This window comes from Pyrus communis, chromosome 15 (assembly GCF_041283825.1).
Source record: "Pyrus communis isolate YQ-2024b chromosome 15, ASM4128382v1, whole genome shotgun sequence".
In the NCBI taxonomy this organism is placed as follows: Eukaryota; Viridiplantae; Streptophyta; class Magnoliopsida; order Rosales; family Rosaceae; genus Pyrus; species Pyrus communis.
This window is the reverse complement of record NC_142579.1, coordinates 29,018,737-29,034,805: the sequence shown is the minus strand read 5'-3', so window position 1 is coordinate 29,034,805 and position 16,069 is coordinate 29,018,737. Positions and strand designations below refer to the sequence as shown.

Here is a 16,069-nt window from a genome sequence, read left to right as displayed (position 1 = left end):
TGAGAACATGGAATGGAAGCAAATGGGCTTTTCCATTGGTTTCCTCGCCTTTCCACTGCTTTCCAATTCGCGATGACCAACAGGTGTAGACGTGGGGCAGAAAAAGAAAAAACCGATTGCAGGAAATGGCGCGAGAGAGAGAAGCAAAATGAAAAGCAGAGAAATCGAACAGGAAAGGCCATCGATGAAGAATGCATGGCCATTGAGGGCAAAGTTGTCCTTTCGCTGTGCAAGGGGGATAAAACATAGAACCAAGAAGAAGCTGAAGGGCAAATTCGTCCGGACACTATAGATCTATAGTGCCGTCCTAAAACTCAGTTTTAGTATATATAAATTTAGGGTTAATCTCAATTTACTATCATGAAGTTTCATGGTTTTCAATATTTGGTACATGAAGTTTTTTTCATCCCAGAGTTATACCTCAAGTCTTAATTTTAGAACAGTTTCATACATCTATTAAGTTTTCCGTTAGAACTTCTGTTAATTGATGTCGTGGCATTTGCGTGACACAACTTTCTTCACATCTTAAATTTCAATAATTTGACTTTTTCACTCCAATTTGCATAAGGGCATGCCCTATAAAATTTGAACGAAGATCCTCTTTTGCGGGAATTTCAAAAATTCTTAAATTGTGTCTATTTATTATACATTATGCAGCCAATTTTCGTAATGTATTATTTATGTTTAAATTTAAATAAAACTATATAAAATAATTTATAATCATACGATGTACAATAAACAAATACGATTTAAAAATTTCTATGTTCCACACAAAGAAGATCCTCCTCATTCATAAAATCCTATGAGTTCCCTGTTGATTTCAAGAAAACGATAATGTATTAGTCAAAATTAATTGGCAATCATAGAGGATCTTAACAACTCCGTCAGTATCATTTGTCGTATACGTATGCTTATTGTAACCAGAGAAATAAAGAGAAATATGAATACGACAAATGATTGGTAAGTTTCTCTTTTCAGTCATCTACGTCTTGCGTCATTTTACAGAGAATAAATATATTGTGTGTTTATTTCCTTAATAACGGAGAAGATTTCCTCCATCATGGAAATAATTACGTTTCTATTTGTTATCGTGTGACTTGCACGTGATTTGAACTTAACATAAAATTATATACAACTTACTTAACATAACATTTTTAAGGATAATGCATGTGTTCTTCTCATGGAAAAACCTACTTGTCCCTCTACTTACGATTAACGAATCTTACCGTTCAAACATCATTATCAAAATCATTCATTCTCTTTATCATCATTTAGAGATCATATATGCAAAAAAAATCTTTCAATTTGGAGATCATTTTCATAGTGCCAACGAGACTTCCTTATTTCTTTGTCAATATTGTGCATATGGACTTTTAATTTGGTTTTGTCTCCTAATGTTCTAAAACGTGTCAACTTACTCTATTGTCGAATATGTCAAATTTAGGTTAAATTGAAGCTTATTTTTGTCCATTTAAGTGGAAAAATTGTCCGATTTTAAAAGATTAAGGAGACTCAAGACCAAAGTAAAAGTCGAGATGGCAAATCAGAATGCCGTAAGTTAATTGGGCATTTCTAAATTTCTCCCCCTTCTTGAAATACAAGCAAAATATCAATGTATTTGGTTGGGACGACACCAAGATTGATCATCATGGACGCAGAGCTGATGAAAGAAATTCTATTAAACAAGCAAGGCCATTTGCCAAGCCATCATATTGAATCCTCTCATTCTCATCCTAACTAGAGGACTTGCAAGTCTAGAGGTGAGAAGTGGGCAAAACATGGAAGGATTATCAATCCTGCTTTCCACTTGGAAAGACTCAAGGTTTCTATTGCCTCGAAAATCTGTTTCTGCTTTCAGAGACTCCATTCTTTTTCGGAATGATTCATTCCTTGTATTTGTCTTGTAGGAAATGATACCAGTATTCATTCCTTGTGTTCCTCTTGGAGAAGGACGCTGTGCAGATGTTATTTCCCAAGCAGCGTTTGGAAGCACGAACAAAGAAGGAAATAGGGTTTTCGAGCTTCAGAAAGAGCTTCTAGTGTTGCCATTTGAAGCAATGACTACTTTATACATTCCTAGTTTCAGGTTCATTTCCATTGTCTAAAGCCTAAACCTATCATATGCTTTCCATCTGCTATTAACTGTTTGAGTGCAAATTTGCTCAAACAAAAAAGAACCAGAGAAAGAAATTGGCCAAGGACATCACGTCAATGTTACGAAACATAATTGAGAAGAAAATGAACGCGATAAGGGCCGGGGATCAAGGGTTGATGACTTTCTAGGAGTGCTCTTGCGGTCTAATAACCAGAAGGATTCATCAGAAAATGCAAGCAACACAAAAAGCAAGGAGGTATCTGACATTTGAAGAGGTGATAAGAGGAGTGCAAGCAGTTTTACCTTGCCGGCCAAGAAACACCTCAGACTGGATAACATGGTCATGGACCTTGATTGTCTTAGCCATGCACCCAAACTGGCAAGAGAAGGCAAGGCAAGAAGTCCTTCAAGTTTGTGGGAGAAATGAACTTGATTTTGAAGCTATAAGCCACTTCAAGATGGTGAGCATGTCTCTCTGCATGATAACCCTTTAAAATCACAAAGAACTTTGCAGCTCCTTCTAAATAGTTATGTCAAGTTCTTTTGCAGGTAACCATGATACTTAATGAAGTTCTAAGGCTATATCTGCACGCGATACCTGGGTACCAACACACTTACAAGGAAACCAAAATCAGAGATCTCACTATTCCAGCAGGAGTTGACATTACTCTCCCAACCCTACTCATTCACCATGATCCCTGGCTGTGGGGTGATGATGCAGGGGAATTCAAGCTGGAGAGAATCTCTGAAGGAGTTTCCAAGGCATCGAGGGGCCAGCAGCAAGCGTTCTTTCCATTTGGATGGGGTCCAAGGACATGCATGGGCCAGAATTTCGCCATAATGGGAGCAAAGGTTGCTTTGGCTATGCTTCTGCAACACTAGCTCTTGCCTTCTTGCACTCACGCTCCGTATACGGTTACTATTCTTCAACCACAACATGGAGCTCTAATCACATTGCACCAAATTTAGCTAGGGTTGCACAAGCTTGTCAATACGAAATCAATATTGTGGTTTGAAATAAAAAATTGTGTGGATTTTACATTTCGGGTTTGCTTATATTAAAAAAATATAATGTGTCGTCCAGATTTAGGGTTTGCTTCATTGTCTTCTGAGAGCCCCAACAAAGATATCACCACCATTAGGATTGTCTGTTCCAGTAATTCTGCGATTAAGAAAAATGCATTCAAAATTATGAGATCGACCCAACAGAGTGGTATCACAATGTGATCTTTGACTGCCGTGTCTTGTCTGCGGCATTGGATTCAGATGTAATGTCTATCAAGAACACCCGATTTACAAGAGCAGAAGATTTCCAATGTCTAACAAAGAATCGAAGATGTACTGTTTTTTGCAAACAGAGAACTTAGAAACATCACAAGCACATAAAGAATATGGACTTTATTTCAATGCCATCAGAACAAAAAGGGGTTAGTTGCAATACGTTCACTTGAAACAATCCACTCTTCTGCACATTATCAAGGTGTTTAGTCTTACCTATTGGAACTTGTTTTCTTGGATAATGTCGAAGGAAGAAAGTGCCGCAGTTTTTCACTCTCACAAACGAAAACTGTACTGTAAATGGGCAAAAAAAGAAACTACAATAAACCATCTATAGTTTCCAAAACGGAGTCAATATCTGGGGTTGCAATGGCTCACTTATTCAGCTCGCTGATAATACCAAATCCCTTCTCGTTCTCATTAGTAACCACAACATCCTGGGCAAAACCACACTTCATTCCTGAGGAGACCTGCAGAATATCGACAAGATTTTATACAAGAACGTAATTAACTCGAGTTTGTTAACACACAGAAATATAAGATCTCTTTTAAGGTATTTTCAGCACAAATGGTTAAGGCTAAAGTGGGGAAGACAGGAGACGACATTTGATTTAGCCTCTTTATTACGAAATGTACTCACATCGAAAAGGCTATCTCCTAGCTTCGGCTTGATAGCACCACTTCTGCACACCAGTATCTTACCCATGTGGCCAGGTGGTAACCAGACAAAGCACAAAACTTTGCATATTGCATGCGCTTCCAGGTCGCCCTGAGCTTTTTGTTGCCTCAGGGCCATCTGCTTTAGTTGATCGTTTTATCGTAGGCAGATATTGCGGTGACTAAAGAAAGAACATACTTGTTGCTTTATTTTCGTCCTGTCAACAAACTCTCAAATTAAATAAAAGGATACAAGCATGGACTGTTTGAATTTTAACTGTCTGAATGCCAACCAATAGATCAAGATCATTTGCTGGTTTCTTGAATTTTCATCATAAGTTGACTCATCTGAACATTAGGTGCATTTATTGAAACACAAGTCAAGGTAAACCTTGACAGCAGATGAAACCGATCTGATCAGATGGAATGCAAAAATGAAATGACTCGAGCCAAGTAGTCATCCACCTCTTAAATGTGGATCCTTTAACGTAAAAAGCAATGCCTAGACAACCTTTAACAGCTAAAATGTGTCAAGTTGCTGCAAAAATGATAATCCTAATGCTTTCCTCATGCGACGTAGTATTTCCTTTTAAAAAATCATTCTACAACTTACCAGGATCTCCAGAATAAGGCAGTCTGAGAGAAAGAGTTACAGGTTAATAACTGTACTGATTCTGCAACAACATCCACACACATACAAAACGTTCAGTAAGAGGGATATAGAAGAAACCAATAACTATGCATATTTGAGTCGTAACGTAACCAACTGTATTCTTTCTCCACCTTCATGCCCGAGGCAGCAGCTGCAGAACCACAATCCAGGGAAGCATCTCATTAGCAGATAAACAAAAACACTACATTGAAGGACACCATACCATCAGTATTCCTGCCTTTGGGAGCACCATACACTTTCATGGATTTGGAATTGTGGATGCAGCACCACCAAATGCAGTTTGTGTAGGCGCCACTGCAAATTTAAATAACAAATGAAAAACAATTCTAATCCCCCAAAATTGTAGGCAATATTATCTTCTTCAGAAAATGCATATCATGACGTGCAACTTCCCTCTACTTAAGCCAAACTCAACCAAATCCAACAAAACATCAAAAGTATAAAAATTTATAGCATTATCGCAATTGGACTACTGATTATTGAAGTTGGTTAACTCCATTGAACTGAGTAAATTGCAGGAGTCCGATGACAAAATAAAGTAAACAATGATATAAGGCCTACTTAAATCCGGATTCAAGAGTCGCAACGCAGAGTTAGAAGAGCCTACACTTCGTTTCAACTTTCGGCCTTGCGTGTAAAGATCTTTCCTATAAGATGAGAGCATCCAACAACAAAAAACAAAACAAAACATAACATGAGATATTGTGATAAAACCGAAATTCAGTACATTTGCTCAGTGAAGGAAGTTGAGGATTCATTCTCAACACTCAACACATTGATATCAATCCAAAACACAGTTCCATACACTGAAGCGTTTCAGCCAATCCCTAGCCTTTTCAGCATCAGACTCCTCAGTCACATGGTCCGCTTCATCGAAGATCAAGAGATTAAGAACAACACAAGTTAAAAATCAAATTAAACCAACAAAGGGCATAGAGGCATTGCTTTCGAGTTTTAACTTTTAACCAGTGAGGCATACATTTTGACTTCAGGTTTCGGAACCCGGCGTGGGGCAGTTTTCGGTATGAATCTCCCCTGTAGCGAGCAAACATATATCAGAAAAAACGCAAAAAGTAAAACTTTTTAACGATTGAAACAAAAACAAAACAGAATTGACTAGCTGCAGAATACACACACACACACACTTGTCAAACAAACCTTTCTGGGAGCTGGTTCTCCCTCCATTGGAGATTAAACGGCAATCTTCAGATAAAATATAAATAAAATTAGAGAAAAAATTTGGTAACCCATGATTGTAAACAAGAAAGCCAAAACAAAAACATGTTCAACCAATGCAAAAAAAAAAAAAAAAAAAAAAAAAAGATTTTGGTCAAGTTGGTTCGCGCAAGACTGTTGCTTTGGGCTATTTTTTATGCAGAATGATGATGGTGGTCGTGGAGGCTAACCTGTATTGGAAGAGAGAATGGTGGCTGATGGACACAAAGCCCAACAAACAGAGGTTTTATAGGGGTGGTGAGGCACTGTTGTGCTAGTGAGAATGATGATGGTGGTGGTGGAGGCTAACCTGTATTGGAAGAGTGGTGGTTGATGGACACAAAGCCCAACAAACAGAGGTTTTATAGGGGCGGTAAGGCACTGTTGTGCGGCTTCACTTGGACGTGCGGCCCTTTTGTTCCCACTCGCACCAGTTTTTCTTCCTTAATTTTCACAGTACGTGCAAAAAGAAAAAACTTGCAGATTCGCATGGATTTGTTATGGTACTTCGGTTCATGAAGGGCTCAACAGTTCAGCACATATGGAAAGGCCGGGGTTGAAATGTGCTTGTGGATTGACTTGGTTATTCACGACTCGTGTTGAAAGAGATAGGTATAACGGTTCCACTCAAGATTTCGACATTACTATCACGAGACAGCATAATATTATGTGTTTTAACTTTTAACTTTCTCTCGTAATATTGTATTATTGCTTTAAAATACCATGTGACGTTCCGTACTATTAATATAAGAGCATCTGTTAGCTTTTTTTTCATATGTCTTTGTGTTATTAGCACGAGATGCCACCGTGACAATGAACCAATGTAGTAAAATTACCATTTTTCAAGAGGTTTATTATTTTGTGGGGAACTCCTAATCATTGTTTTGTTTATGTATATGTATATACGTACGCCTTGCCGATTATTTCAAGAGGTTTATCAACAGAACAAATCCTTTTCTTTTTCAAAAAAGAAAACTTTTCCCCGCAAAAATGGTTCCTTTTCTTGTCAATTCCTCTCTGATGGAAAGAGATCCTCTCCGGATCTCTCCCACCAAAGCCCAAGGATCAAGTGATTTGAACTATTGAAATTTGATCCAACGGCTAAAATTATTATAACTTCTAAATGGACCCTATTTTTGTAGCCGTTGAATCAAATTTCAAGGGCCCAGATCACCTGATCCTTAGGCTTTGGTGGGAGAGATCCGGAGAGGATCTCTTTCCCTCTCTGATATCATATGTTCATAGTCTGTCAGAGAAACAAGAACAAAGTTCTGGACATTAGGGATGTGGAAATATGATCATGTCGAAATGAGCACTGAAAATAAACGGAAAAACAGCGTTACTCCAAACCCTAATTAACAAGGTGATCGAAAAGGTTCTCAAGATACTACCATTTGATTTCTTGTCTTCCATGGACAATCGAACCCGCATACTTCATTCCTCCCCAAACTCTTATATTCAAACAGGAGTGCCAGTGCTAAGAACATATGGCATTGGAATCATCCGTTCATCAAACTAGTTGACAAGTGACATGACATACATCAAATTACTTTTCTTGCTTCCTAATTTCTTGCCGATTGCTGCACTGCTTGAACGGTTGCAATGAGTTGAGCCATAATGGCAGCATACTGGACAGCAGTATGTTGTGAAGTATATTGGTCTCCAAGGCCATACTCGGAAAAGTTTGGTTCCACATGCATGAAGTGTCCTGGCAATGATCTTTTCGCCAAAGCCTGCTGCCAAATATCCATGAACTCTTCCATGACTTGCCTCGCTTTTTCCATCGAAGAAATGGGAAGGTACTCCAGCTGCAGAACATATGTAAGTTCAATTAAAAAGGATCTAGTACAATGACAACATGAAATTATTTCTCAGAATTGCAAATTTGCCTTTCTATGGGAAGTAATTGAAGTTAACAGGGAGATCCAGAAATCAATCCAACGGAAATATTTGAGGTCGTTAATCTATAAGGTAAAAGCTTAGGACAATAATAAAGAAACCGACTTTTCATACATTGCCAGAGCTTGGTTATTCACACTGCTCAGCAAAGAGTACTTCAGCATGTATTCCAATCTAGCCCGCAAACAAACTCTAATCGAGATATCTAAACAAGAAAACTACTTTCATCAGCATTACTATCAGCATTAACTCTTCCAACAAAGAGATCCTAAAAAACCGTCAAAAACACTCGAATAAAACAAAAAGGCACTTCTTAAATTGCAACCCTTGTCAAAGTTATAATATATTTTAAAATGCACATCTAACTTCTTAAACACTCATAAGTTTGCTAAATGTCGAAATGGGAAACCCCGTGAAAAGAAAAACTAATCAGATCTCAACCAAATTTAAAGCTTAGAGCAAGTCCATACCTCCATAACTATTCCTCTCAAATTTTCTGAATGAGTAGGAATAACTTTCCCCACTCTCAATTGGAAGTCCCCGAGTTGATAATGAAACCCCTACACATTAAACCATAAACCACCAAAGAATCAAATAAAACAATTTTCTCAATTTCAACCTCCAAAATTCAGAACACCAAACCTTCGAACTGCACCAATTGAAGAGGGAAGGAGGGGGGAAACCTCAAAATAAAGCGAGACCCTTGATTTGTAAGACTGTAACTTCTCCATAATCGTCTGAATTGACGAATCCGCCTCGAGAATTATCCGCTGCAACCGCATTATCAGGTAGTACTTACTGGGTTGCTCCGGCAGCGCAATCCCCAGAAAATCACGTGCCGCCTCCCCCGTTAAAGAGGGCTCTGATGATGCACAGAAAATGTACCATATCAAAATCTAATTTTTCAAACAATTAACAAAACCCACAGACAAGATAGAAAAACAAAACAAATACAAACATAAAATATGAGAAATTTAGTAATTTACCTCGCAGTATGGGTTTGTAGAAGGTGATGGTGGCTTTCCACCTGCCTTCCTTGACGCCATTGATGCTCTCGACGCACTGCGTGACTTCGTTTATGATCTGACTGTTGACCGTCGTCCCTGCGTTGGGCTGCCAATGCAAAACCCTAAAATTGCAACACCGCAAAAATCAAGCACAAAACTTTATTATACATAAATTGTCCGAATATGTGATTAGGGTTTTCAGTGATTACCATTTGAGCGGCATTGCCTCGGATATCGGAGGTTTCTGATTAGGATTTTGCAGTCGATGTAGGACACTGACGGAGGAGATGAAGGGTTTTAGTGAGATAAGCAGCAGTAAAAGAAATTGGGATGCAAATGCATAAGCTGTAGAATCAATGAGCAAAGAATTTGAGAGGTAAACGGAAGATGAGACTGAACAAAAATCTACAAAAAAATGGGAAATTTCAGGTAGCAGGAGAGAGAGATACCTGGAGGCCGAGCTGAGAGGAAAGACAGATGGTAGAGGAGAGAGAAAGGGAATGAGTGGGATTGCGTTTGATTTTCGTTAAAAGTCTATTTAAATTACATTTTGTTAATTTACTTTCTATCGTTTGTTAAAAAAAAAAAAAAAAAAAAAAAAAATCTCCAAATTTGTTAAACCATTCTTTATTAATAGATTTTAAAATTAAAGTATAATTGAATATTTTTATTAACTAGTTTAAAATCTTGAATGCATACATTCGGATTTTTATGAAGTATTATATGTATTTTTAATCCTAACTGAATCATTGAACTTCCATAGATTAAATTAAATACATTTGAATATGTAAATTTTTCTCAAAATCCTTTAAACTTTTAATTGAATACACATAAGCCCTTTTTTATAAACTTTTTTACATACAATATTCATCGTTTTTTCTAAGTGAAATATTGTAAGTTCGATTGCTGCGAATTATGAATTTACAATTAATTTATTATAATTTAGTCATCAAAATTTCAAGTCGTTGAGATTAGCTCAAGTAGCGAAATACATGAAATAATGTTGAAATTGGGATAAGTTCATGATTCATTTTCTTAAATGTAACTAAAAGAAAAATTTTAGCTCATACATTAACCTTTTTTTTGTTTTCTAGTACGAGATATTTTTTTGTGTTTCCACGACACGGCTCAATACACCACTAGTTTAATACATTTTTAACAATAGCGAGCATCTTATGTTCTCGAATATGACTATCATAAATAAAAGTTTTAAATTAGTAATGACATCAACTAGAAAAATTATTAGACATTGACTTATATGTCTTTCGAAGTTTAGTCGTGAGCATCATGCGATGAAATTAACAGAAAATATAATAGTTGGCCGAGCACGAATACAAAGTTTATAGGGACGAGATCGAATTCAAAGTTTTTAAAGGGCGAAATCAAATTCAGTGTTTTTCAAGGACTAAATCGATTTAAAATTGAAAGGTCCTAAGAGCAAAGTAAAACCGAGGTTGAAAATTAAGTCCCTTTTGTTTATTTTATTTACAAAGGAGTCCCTGCTTTTTAGCGCGAGGCGGTTTAAAGAAAGTACAAGAAGAAAGCCTTGGTACATGAGGAGAAACAGCAGAAGACAGAGAGTGACTGTGTGAGCGTCTTCGTCTTCTCTCAATCTCCAACCCCAAAATTCCCAGAAAAGTTGCGTTCTTTGCGTCCAATTGGCGGCATCCGTTCACATTCTCCGGCCAGTTCGCGAAGCCGAGAAGAGATGCAAGGCGGAGCTAGGGTGCTTTCTCAGTTTTTGTGTGATTTGCGGAATCAATGGCGTGCGTGTACGTAACGGTGCAGAACTCGGAGGAGGAGGTGCGGGTGGTTCTGGATCAGCTTCCTAAGGAAGCTAATGATATCATCGACATCCTCAAGGCCGGGCAAGCCTCTCTCGATCTCTGGCTCATTATCGCGGTTGGTGTTTTTCGATTTTAAATTTAGAGCATGATTGTTTGAGGTTCTGACTATTACGTTTCAATTGTTGCGTGAATGCACGAACTTTCTATATGTTGGTGTATTAATTTCTCTGATAAAAAGTGGCGAACGTGGTGTTTAAGTTTGAATTGGTAATGCTGCAGAGAGAGTATTTCAAACAAGGAAAGCTTGAGCAGTTTCGCCAGATTTTGGATGAAGGTTCGTGTGCTGGTAATCATTGTTTTCGCAAACAAGGAAAGCTTAAGGGGACGTAGATCAGGCATTTTCTGCATTCAAGATTGTACTAGAAGGAGACCGAGAAAATGTTACTGCCCTTTTGGGTCTGGTATATTCATTGAATTTATCTGATTAACAATGCAATTATGCCTGCCGTTTTCATGGATTACATGCATGAAAATGTGATGAAAATTTCAGTATATGAAAAGCAAAACAGAAGATATTCGTAGCTTTTTACTTATTGCTCTTCCCTGTCTATGCTTTATCAGTGCATCAAAACTTGAACGCTGTCTCTTTTACCTTCAATAATTCATTCTATAGTCTTTTGATTATGGGTGCAAAACTTTTGTTGGGTGTCCACCATGTGATGTACTTGGCTATCCAGGAATCCATGATCGATTATGGTGCTCTGGCTAGCAAAATATTTAAGAGGAAAATTGGCAAAGGTACACTGGGGTGGATATTTTAACGGCAGATAGCAGCTAGGGAAATAAAATTTACATTGAGATTCAGGGGGAACTCATTTGAAATATAACAGAAACAGACCTGGTTGCCTCAGAGAGAACAAATTGGGACTCACTTGGTTAGTGGATAAACACTTCAATTTGTTGTGATTTGTAAACAATTTGCCGCTGATATCTGCAGGCATGCGTTGAATTCAATCGTGGGCACTATTCAGATTCATTGGAGCTCTACAAGGTTTGTATTTTCAATCCCACTGTTTGCTAATGGAAAGAACACAAGAATGCATACATGCTAACCTCTAGAATTTGTTATTTGTGTTTGAATTGGTTGGGATTATGGCTCTTACCTAGCAGAAATTTGGTAATTTTTCTTGTGAAGATAATTTCTGTTATAAACACTGATTATTGGTGTAATTTGTATTTTGTGAATTTGGTAAAGAGGGCCATGCAAGTACATCCTGATTGTCCTGCGGCTGTAAGGCTTGGCATAGGTCTCTGTTGTTACAAAATGGGTCAATTTGATAAAGCTCGGCAGGTATTTGAACGGGTTCAACAGGCAAGTGATATCAGCCAATTAACGATACATTAAGAGCAGGTGAAGGTGCTATTTGCATGAAACAGTTTTTTACCCGAATGAATTTATGATTGCAGTTAGATCCAGAAAATGTTGAGGCTCTTGTTGCACTTGCAATTCTTGATTGGATACTGTTTATTTAGGTCGATTGATTATTGATATCATGGGCATCCTTCTCTCTTTCAACGAGTAGTCTAACATTCAGGCTATATTATACTTAATAGCTGCTGGAATAAGGAAAGGAATGGAGAAAATGCAGAGAGCTTTTGAGATATACCCTTATTGTGCAATGGCCTCGAATTATTTGGCAAACCATTTTTTCTACATTGGTTGAGCAACTAACTGAAACTGCATTGGCTGTGACCAACCATGGACCGACAAAGTCACATTCCTAGTACAATTTGGCACGATCTTACCATAGCAAGGTTAGGAAAAGCTATGCTTTTTACTTTTTAAACGAAAAGGTCTTTCTTTTTCTTGGTATTATAATGTTGATGGGGTTCTTCACATTTTCTATATTGTGTTGGTTAAACATTTTGAGGCGGAAAGAGTTTTCTGCTGTACAACGTCAATGCTTTTTGGCGGCTTCTATGCGTGTCTCTGTAGATGTGGGTTGATTGTTCATTGAATGATTAATTTTAGGCCACATTTTGGTTCCACATGCTACTATGCTTTCTAATGTGGTGTCTAGCTAAACAAATTCCTAAGGTGGCCCCATGGTGAAATTGTCAGTAATTTTAGTTACTAACTTGCTGCTGGAAATGAAAACTTTCAAACAAGTGAAGATAAATTGTTAGTCTTGTGGCCTCAGGATTCTAAATGTTACAAATGTTTGTTGTTGCTGGATTGCAGGGTGACTATGAGAAGGCTGGAGTTTACTACATGGCATCCGTCAAGGAGATCAGTAAACCCCATGAGTTCGTATTTCCTTATTATGGTCAGTTACCATCAGCCATTAACAATCTTCTGTGCTTATACTTGTCATGAGAGTGATGTGTTGGCATAGTATTTGTAACGGTAATGATGTGTGTAATGTATCTTCTGCAGACTTCAACATAATTTCTCTCTCTCTTTTTTTTGGTGGGTCCACATCCTTTGTTGTCATTGTTTGCATTGGCATGCATACTTCAACCAGGCCCATGACATTTTCAGCACATTGTTGAAGCATGATTAGTCATGTAACATTGTTCGCATTCACTTAGTTCTTTCATAATATTGGGCTCTTTGTGACAGGTTTGGGACAAGTACAACTGAAGATGGGATATCTTAGAAGTTCACTGTCGAACTTTGAAAAGGTTTTGGAGGTTTACCCTGATAATAGTGACACATTGAAGGTGAGTTGAAACTTGACCTGGAATAATGTTAAATGATCCATTTTTTGAATTTTTTTTGTACCTTTTCTAATTTCCCTTACCCATTGGTCCTTGGGCACATATATGTTCAGCTTGGGCAGACTGAGAAGGCCTTGGAATTTATGAGGAAGGCCACAAAAGTTGACCCAAATGATTCCCAGGTAATCAATTCTCTATATTATTCTCTGATGTGTTCTGACCTTGTGGATTTTTAAGAACTGGTTTGTGTGAATCTGCTAACTGAACACCTAAATCCACACTCCACATGTGTGTGATACTTTCTTTTTAGTTTGCTGGTGTGTTCCATTTTACAGAAAGTGTGTCTTCGTTTATTAAAAAGTGGTGTATGCCATTTGGTTAGGGGTTCTCCTTGTATACACTATTTACATCATTGCCATAGTCTTTGTTGTTCTTCACATAGCAACAAAGACTATAATGCTCCCTGGAACCCTTGTGCGAGGCTGTGTCCTCATGGCTAATCTGTGATCCTCATCCTGTGCCCATACATAAACAGGATGCTTTGTCCATAACCAAGATGTTAAGAGTTGGTTTTTTTATGGTTGTGGATTGAGGTGTTGTGTGTTCATTGTGAAGATGGCTTGAAACTTTTAGTATGTATTGCAAGCCATATCCTAGCTTGAACTTATATCTTCACTGCTACAACCTGACTGCAATGCAGGCCCTTCTTGATCTGGGGGAGCTGTTGATTTCATTTGATGCTGGAGCTGCTCTGGATTGCCTAAAAACTGTATGTTATTCTGTCCTATATAGCAAGAGTTTTCATCCTTATATTGAATGGGTCAGATGAATGAGCAGGATGATGAAGAGAATGTTCAAGATCCTCTTGCAGCGGTTGGGCTTGAAGATTCTGACGCTGACAAGGAGGTAGTAAATTATCTCTATAAATCCAAGGATACTAACTTATCAATTTTGTCTCTACATGACATGGACTCAAAATATTTAGACCGGATGTCGTGGTGCCTCGGCATCAATGAAGTTTTTATGGAGTAATTGTTGAAATTGTTCTGCCCGGTAAAAAATTCCTTGCTTCTGGCCATAACATATTCACCTTTATGTTCCAGGCTGCACAATCCACAGATCGACGAAGGCGGGCATTTTCAGAATCTGGTGATGATGAGCAACAACCGGAGTCCAGTCCTGTCAGAGAAAATTCTGCAGAGTTGCAGAGTGATGGAGAAGGAAGAGAAGGTGGCGGTGATAAGCAGAATGGAGACGCCGATCTTGACGATGATGATTAAGATCCCTTCATTATGTTGAGCTCTACAAGATCAGCGGTAAATATGTCTTACAATTTTGAACAAATAATAATCTTTAAATTAAGGCATGAACTTTCTTAGTTAGACAGTTGATGTGCCGGTGCTTTGTTTTTCTGTTGGTCGTCCTCTTGGCAATTGTCAGTCGTCGATAGAGATGCATTGTGGTTCAGCAGGAACGCCATGCATCTGTCACGGGTTGATTTCTCCTTGAGTTGAAACGACAGTGCAGAAGCTGAGAGCTTTCTGCTTTCTGCTCTTTCCGAAACTGAGGTATTTGATGGACAAAACAAAACCCACTCAGATTCTGAGACATGTGAGGATTGAGACCGTGAGACGTGAGAGTGCACATGACATCTAACTTCTCTGAACGCGCTGAAATCTGAAAGCACTTCTATCTGAAAAGCACTTCTCTGAAAAGCACTTATACCTAACCAGAGACCCACTCACTCAACACTGGCTTCTGCACCATTCAGATTACATAGTGCTGCTTCTGCTTAAAGCTTCCTCTCCTGCCTCGTTTCTATGACTAAACAACTTTCACGCCATGCTTTCTTTTTTCTGGTTCTGCAGGTTTAACTTTTAACAACTAACTTTAGCCCCAAGAAAGCACTACAATATCGAAAGGGTCCATTCCCACCTTTTTTCCCCCTTTTCTCCGCTATTTCATCGCAGGCTAGTAATTTTCACGATCTCTTTTTAGAGTCTCTATTTATAAAATATTCATTTTGGAGTGCAGACGGCCCAAATTGCTATCCATCTTTGGTACCGAGTGAAGAGGATTTTCTGCCCGTGCCTAATTTTGTAGAATCATTAGTTAGAGTTAATTGTAAATTATAATTTAAATGCTTGGGATCCAATATAAATATTCTATTTAATACCTGAAGAATTGGCAGCTAGCTCTTTTGTATGAAGCAGCAGAGTGGTTGGCATTTTTTGAAAGCTTTTTTTGGACTAAATTTTTGTGTAATTTTATAAAAACAGTAGTGTATCTGCATGTCCAATTCACCAAAATATTATATCTCTGTAAATCTACTGTCTGTCATATTTATACTTTTTAAAGGAAATATATAGCTGGTGCACGTGCATCTCTTCCTTTTACCCTTTGTTGTTTTCCTTTTTCTGGTTTCTTTTACCCATAAATATCTGAATATATGGAAAGGGATGTGATATTCACATGCCCTTTTTTACTTCTCACACACCCTTCTAATTTTTGGTCGTCGGATCAGATGAATTGAAAAAGATCAATGGACAAAAATTAACAAAGGGTGTCTGAGAAGTAAAATGGGGTGTGTGGATAGCACATCTCATATGAAAATACAAAGGTAAAAAAAGAGCAGGACTGTAAACAAAGCTAATTTAAACGTAGGGCAGTGCTATCCACACACTGATTTTTACTTCTCACATATTTCTCTCAATTTTTTATCATTGCGTCAAATGGA

At 37.9% G+C, this 16,069-nt stretch overlaps 3 protein-coding genes and 1 pseudogene across 5 annotated transcripts; 2 read left to right on the top strand and 2 right to left on the bottom strand.

Annotated features, from left to right (window-relative positions):
* Positions 1-72: 72 nt before the first annotated feature.
* LOC137707924 (cytochrome P450 CYP72A616-like) lies at positions 73-3,142 on the top strand (annotated as a pseudogene).
* Positions 3,081-6,424, bottom strand: LOC137731156 (uncharacterized). 2 transcript variants are annotated; one of them, XM_088685216.1, is made up of 10 exons: positions 6,110-6,421; positions 5,862-5,906; positions 5,683-5,738; positions 5,509-5,570; positions 5,265-5,350; positions 4,906-4,997; positions 4,014-4,833; positions 3,752-3,843; positions 3,590-3,667; positions 3,081-3,257 (listed from the first exon to the last, which is right to left on the bottom strand). In XM_088685216.1, exons 7-10 carry the CDS (start codon positions 4,167-4,169, stop codon positions 3,194-3,196), a joined length of 390 nt encoding a protein of 129 aa, XP_088541342.1. In that variant the 5' UTR covers positions 4,170-4,833; positions 4,906-4,997; positions 5,265-5,350; positions 5,509-5,570; positions 5,683-5,738; positions 5,862-5,906; positions 6,110-6,421; the 3' UTR covers positions 3,081-3,193. The 2 variants fall into 2 exon arrangements, 1 of the variants encoding a protein (XP_088541342.1); XR_015956324.1 differs by lacking the exon at positions 3,081-3,257 and having other exon boundaries at positions 3,479-3,662; positions 4,906-5,570; positions 6,110-6,424.
* An 870-nt stretch (positions 6,425-7,294) lies between these two features.
* On the bottom strand, positions 7,295-9,325 carry LOC137748413 (mediator of RNA polymerase II transcription subunit 20a). Of its 2 annotated transcripts, none has more exons than XM_068488559.2 (6): positions 9,274-9,325; positions 9,034-9,169; positions 8,804-8,946; positions 8,501-8,679; positions 8,288-8,377; positions 7,295-7,726 (listed from the first exon to the last, which is right to left on the bottom strand). In XM_068488559.2, exons 2-6 carry the CDS (start codon positions 9,045-9,047, stop codon positions 7,481-7,483), a joined length of 672 nt encoding a protein of 223 aa, XP_068344660.2. In that variant the 5' UTR covers positions 9,048-9,169; positions 9,274-9,325; the 3' UTR covers positions 7,295-7,480. The 2 variants fall into 2 exon arrangements, with proteins under 2 accessions (XP_068344660.2, XP_068344668.2); XM_068488567.2 differs by having other exon boundaries at positions 9,034-9,099.
* A 1,077-nt stretch (positions 9,326-10,402) lies between these two features.
* LOC148690828 (protein CTR9 homolog) lies at positions 10,403-14,718 on the top strand. Its single transcript, XM_088685502.1, has 10 exons — positions 10,403-10,726; positions 10,891-11,072; positions 11,609-11,662; positions 11,867-12,022; positions 12,226-12,426; positions 12,854-12,938; positions 13,235-13,335; positions 13,446-13,514; positions 14,033-14,238; positions 14,436-14,718. The coding sequence occupies exons 6-9, from the start codon at positions 12,884-12,886 to the stop codon at positions 14,159-14,161; spliced, it is 354 nt and encodes a 117-aa protein (XP_088541628.1). The 5' UTR covers positions 10,403-10,726; positions 10,891-11,072; positions 11,609-11,662; positions 11,867-12,022; positions 12,226-12,426; positions 12,854-12,883; the 3' UTR covers positions 14,162-14,238; positions 14,436-14,718.
* The last annotated feature ends 1,351 nt before the right edge of the window (positions 14,719-16,069 follow it).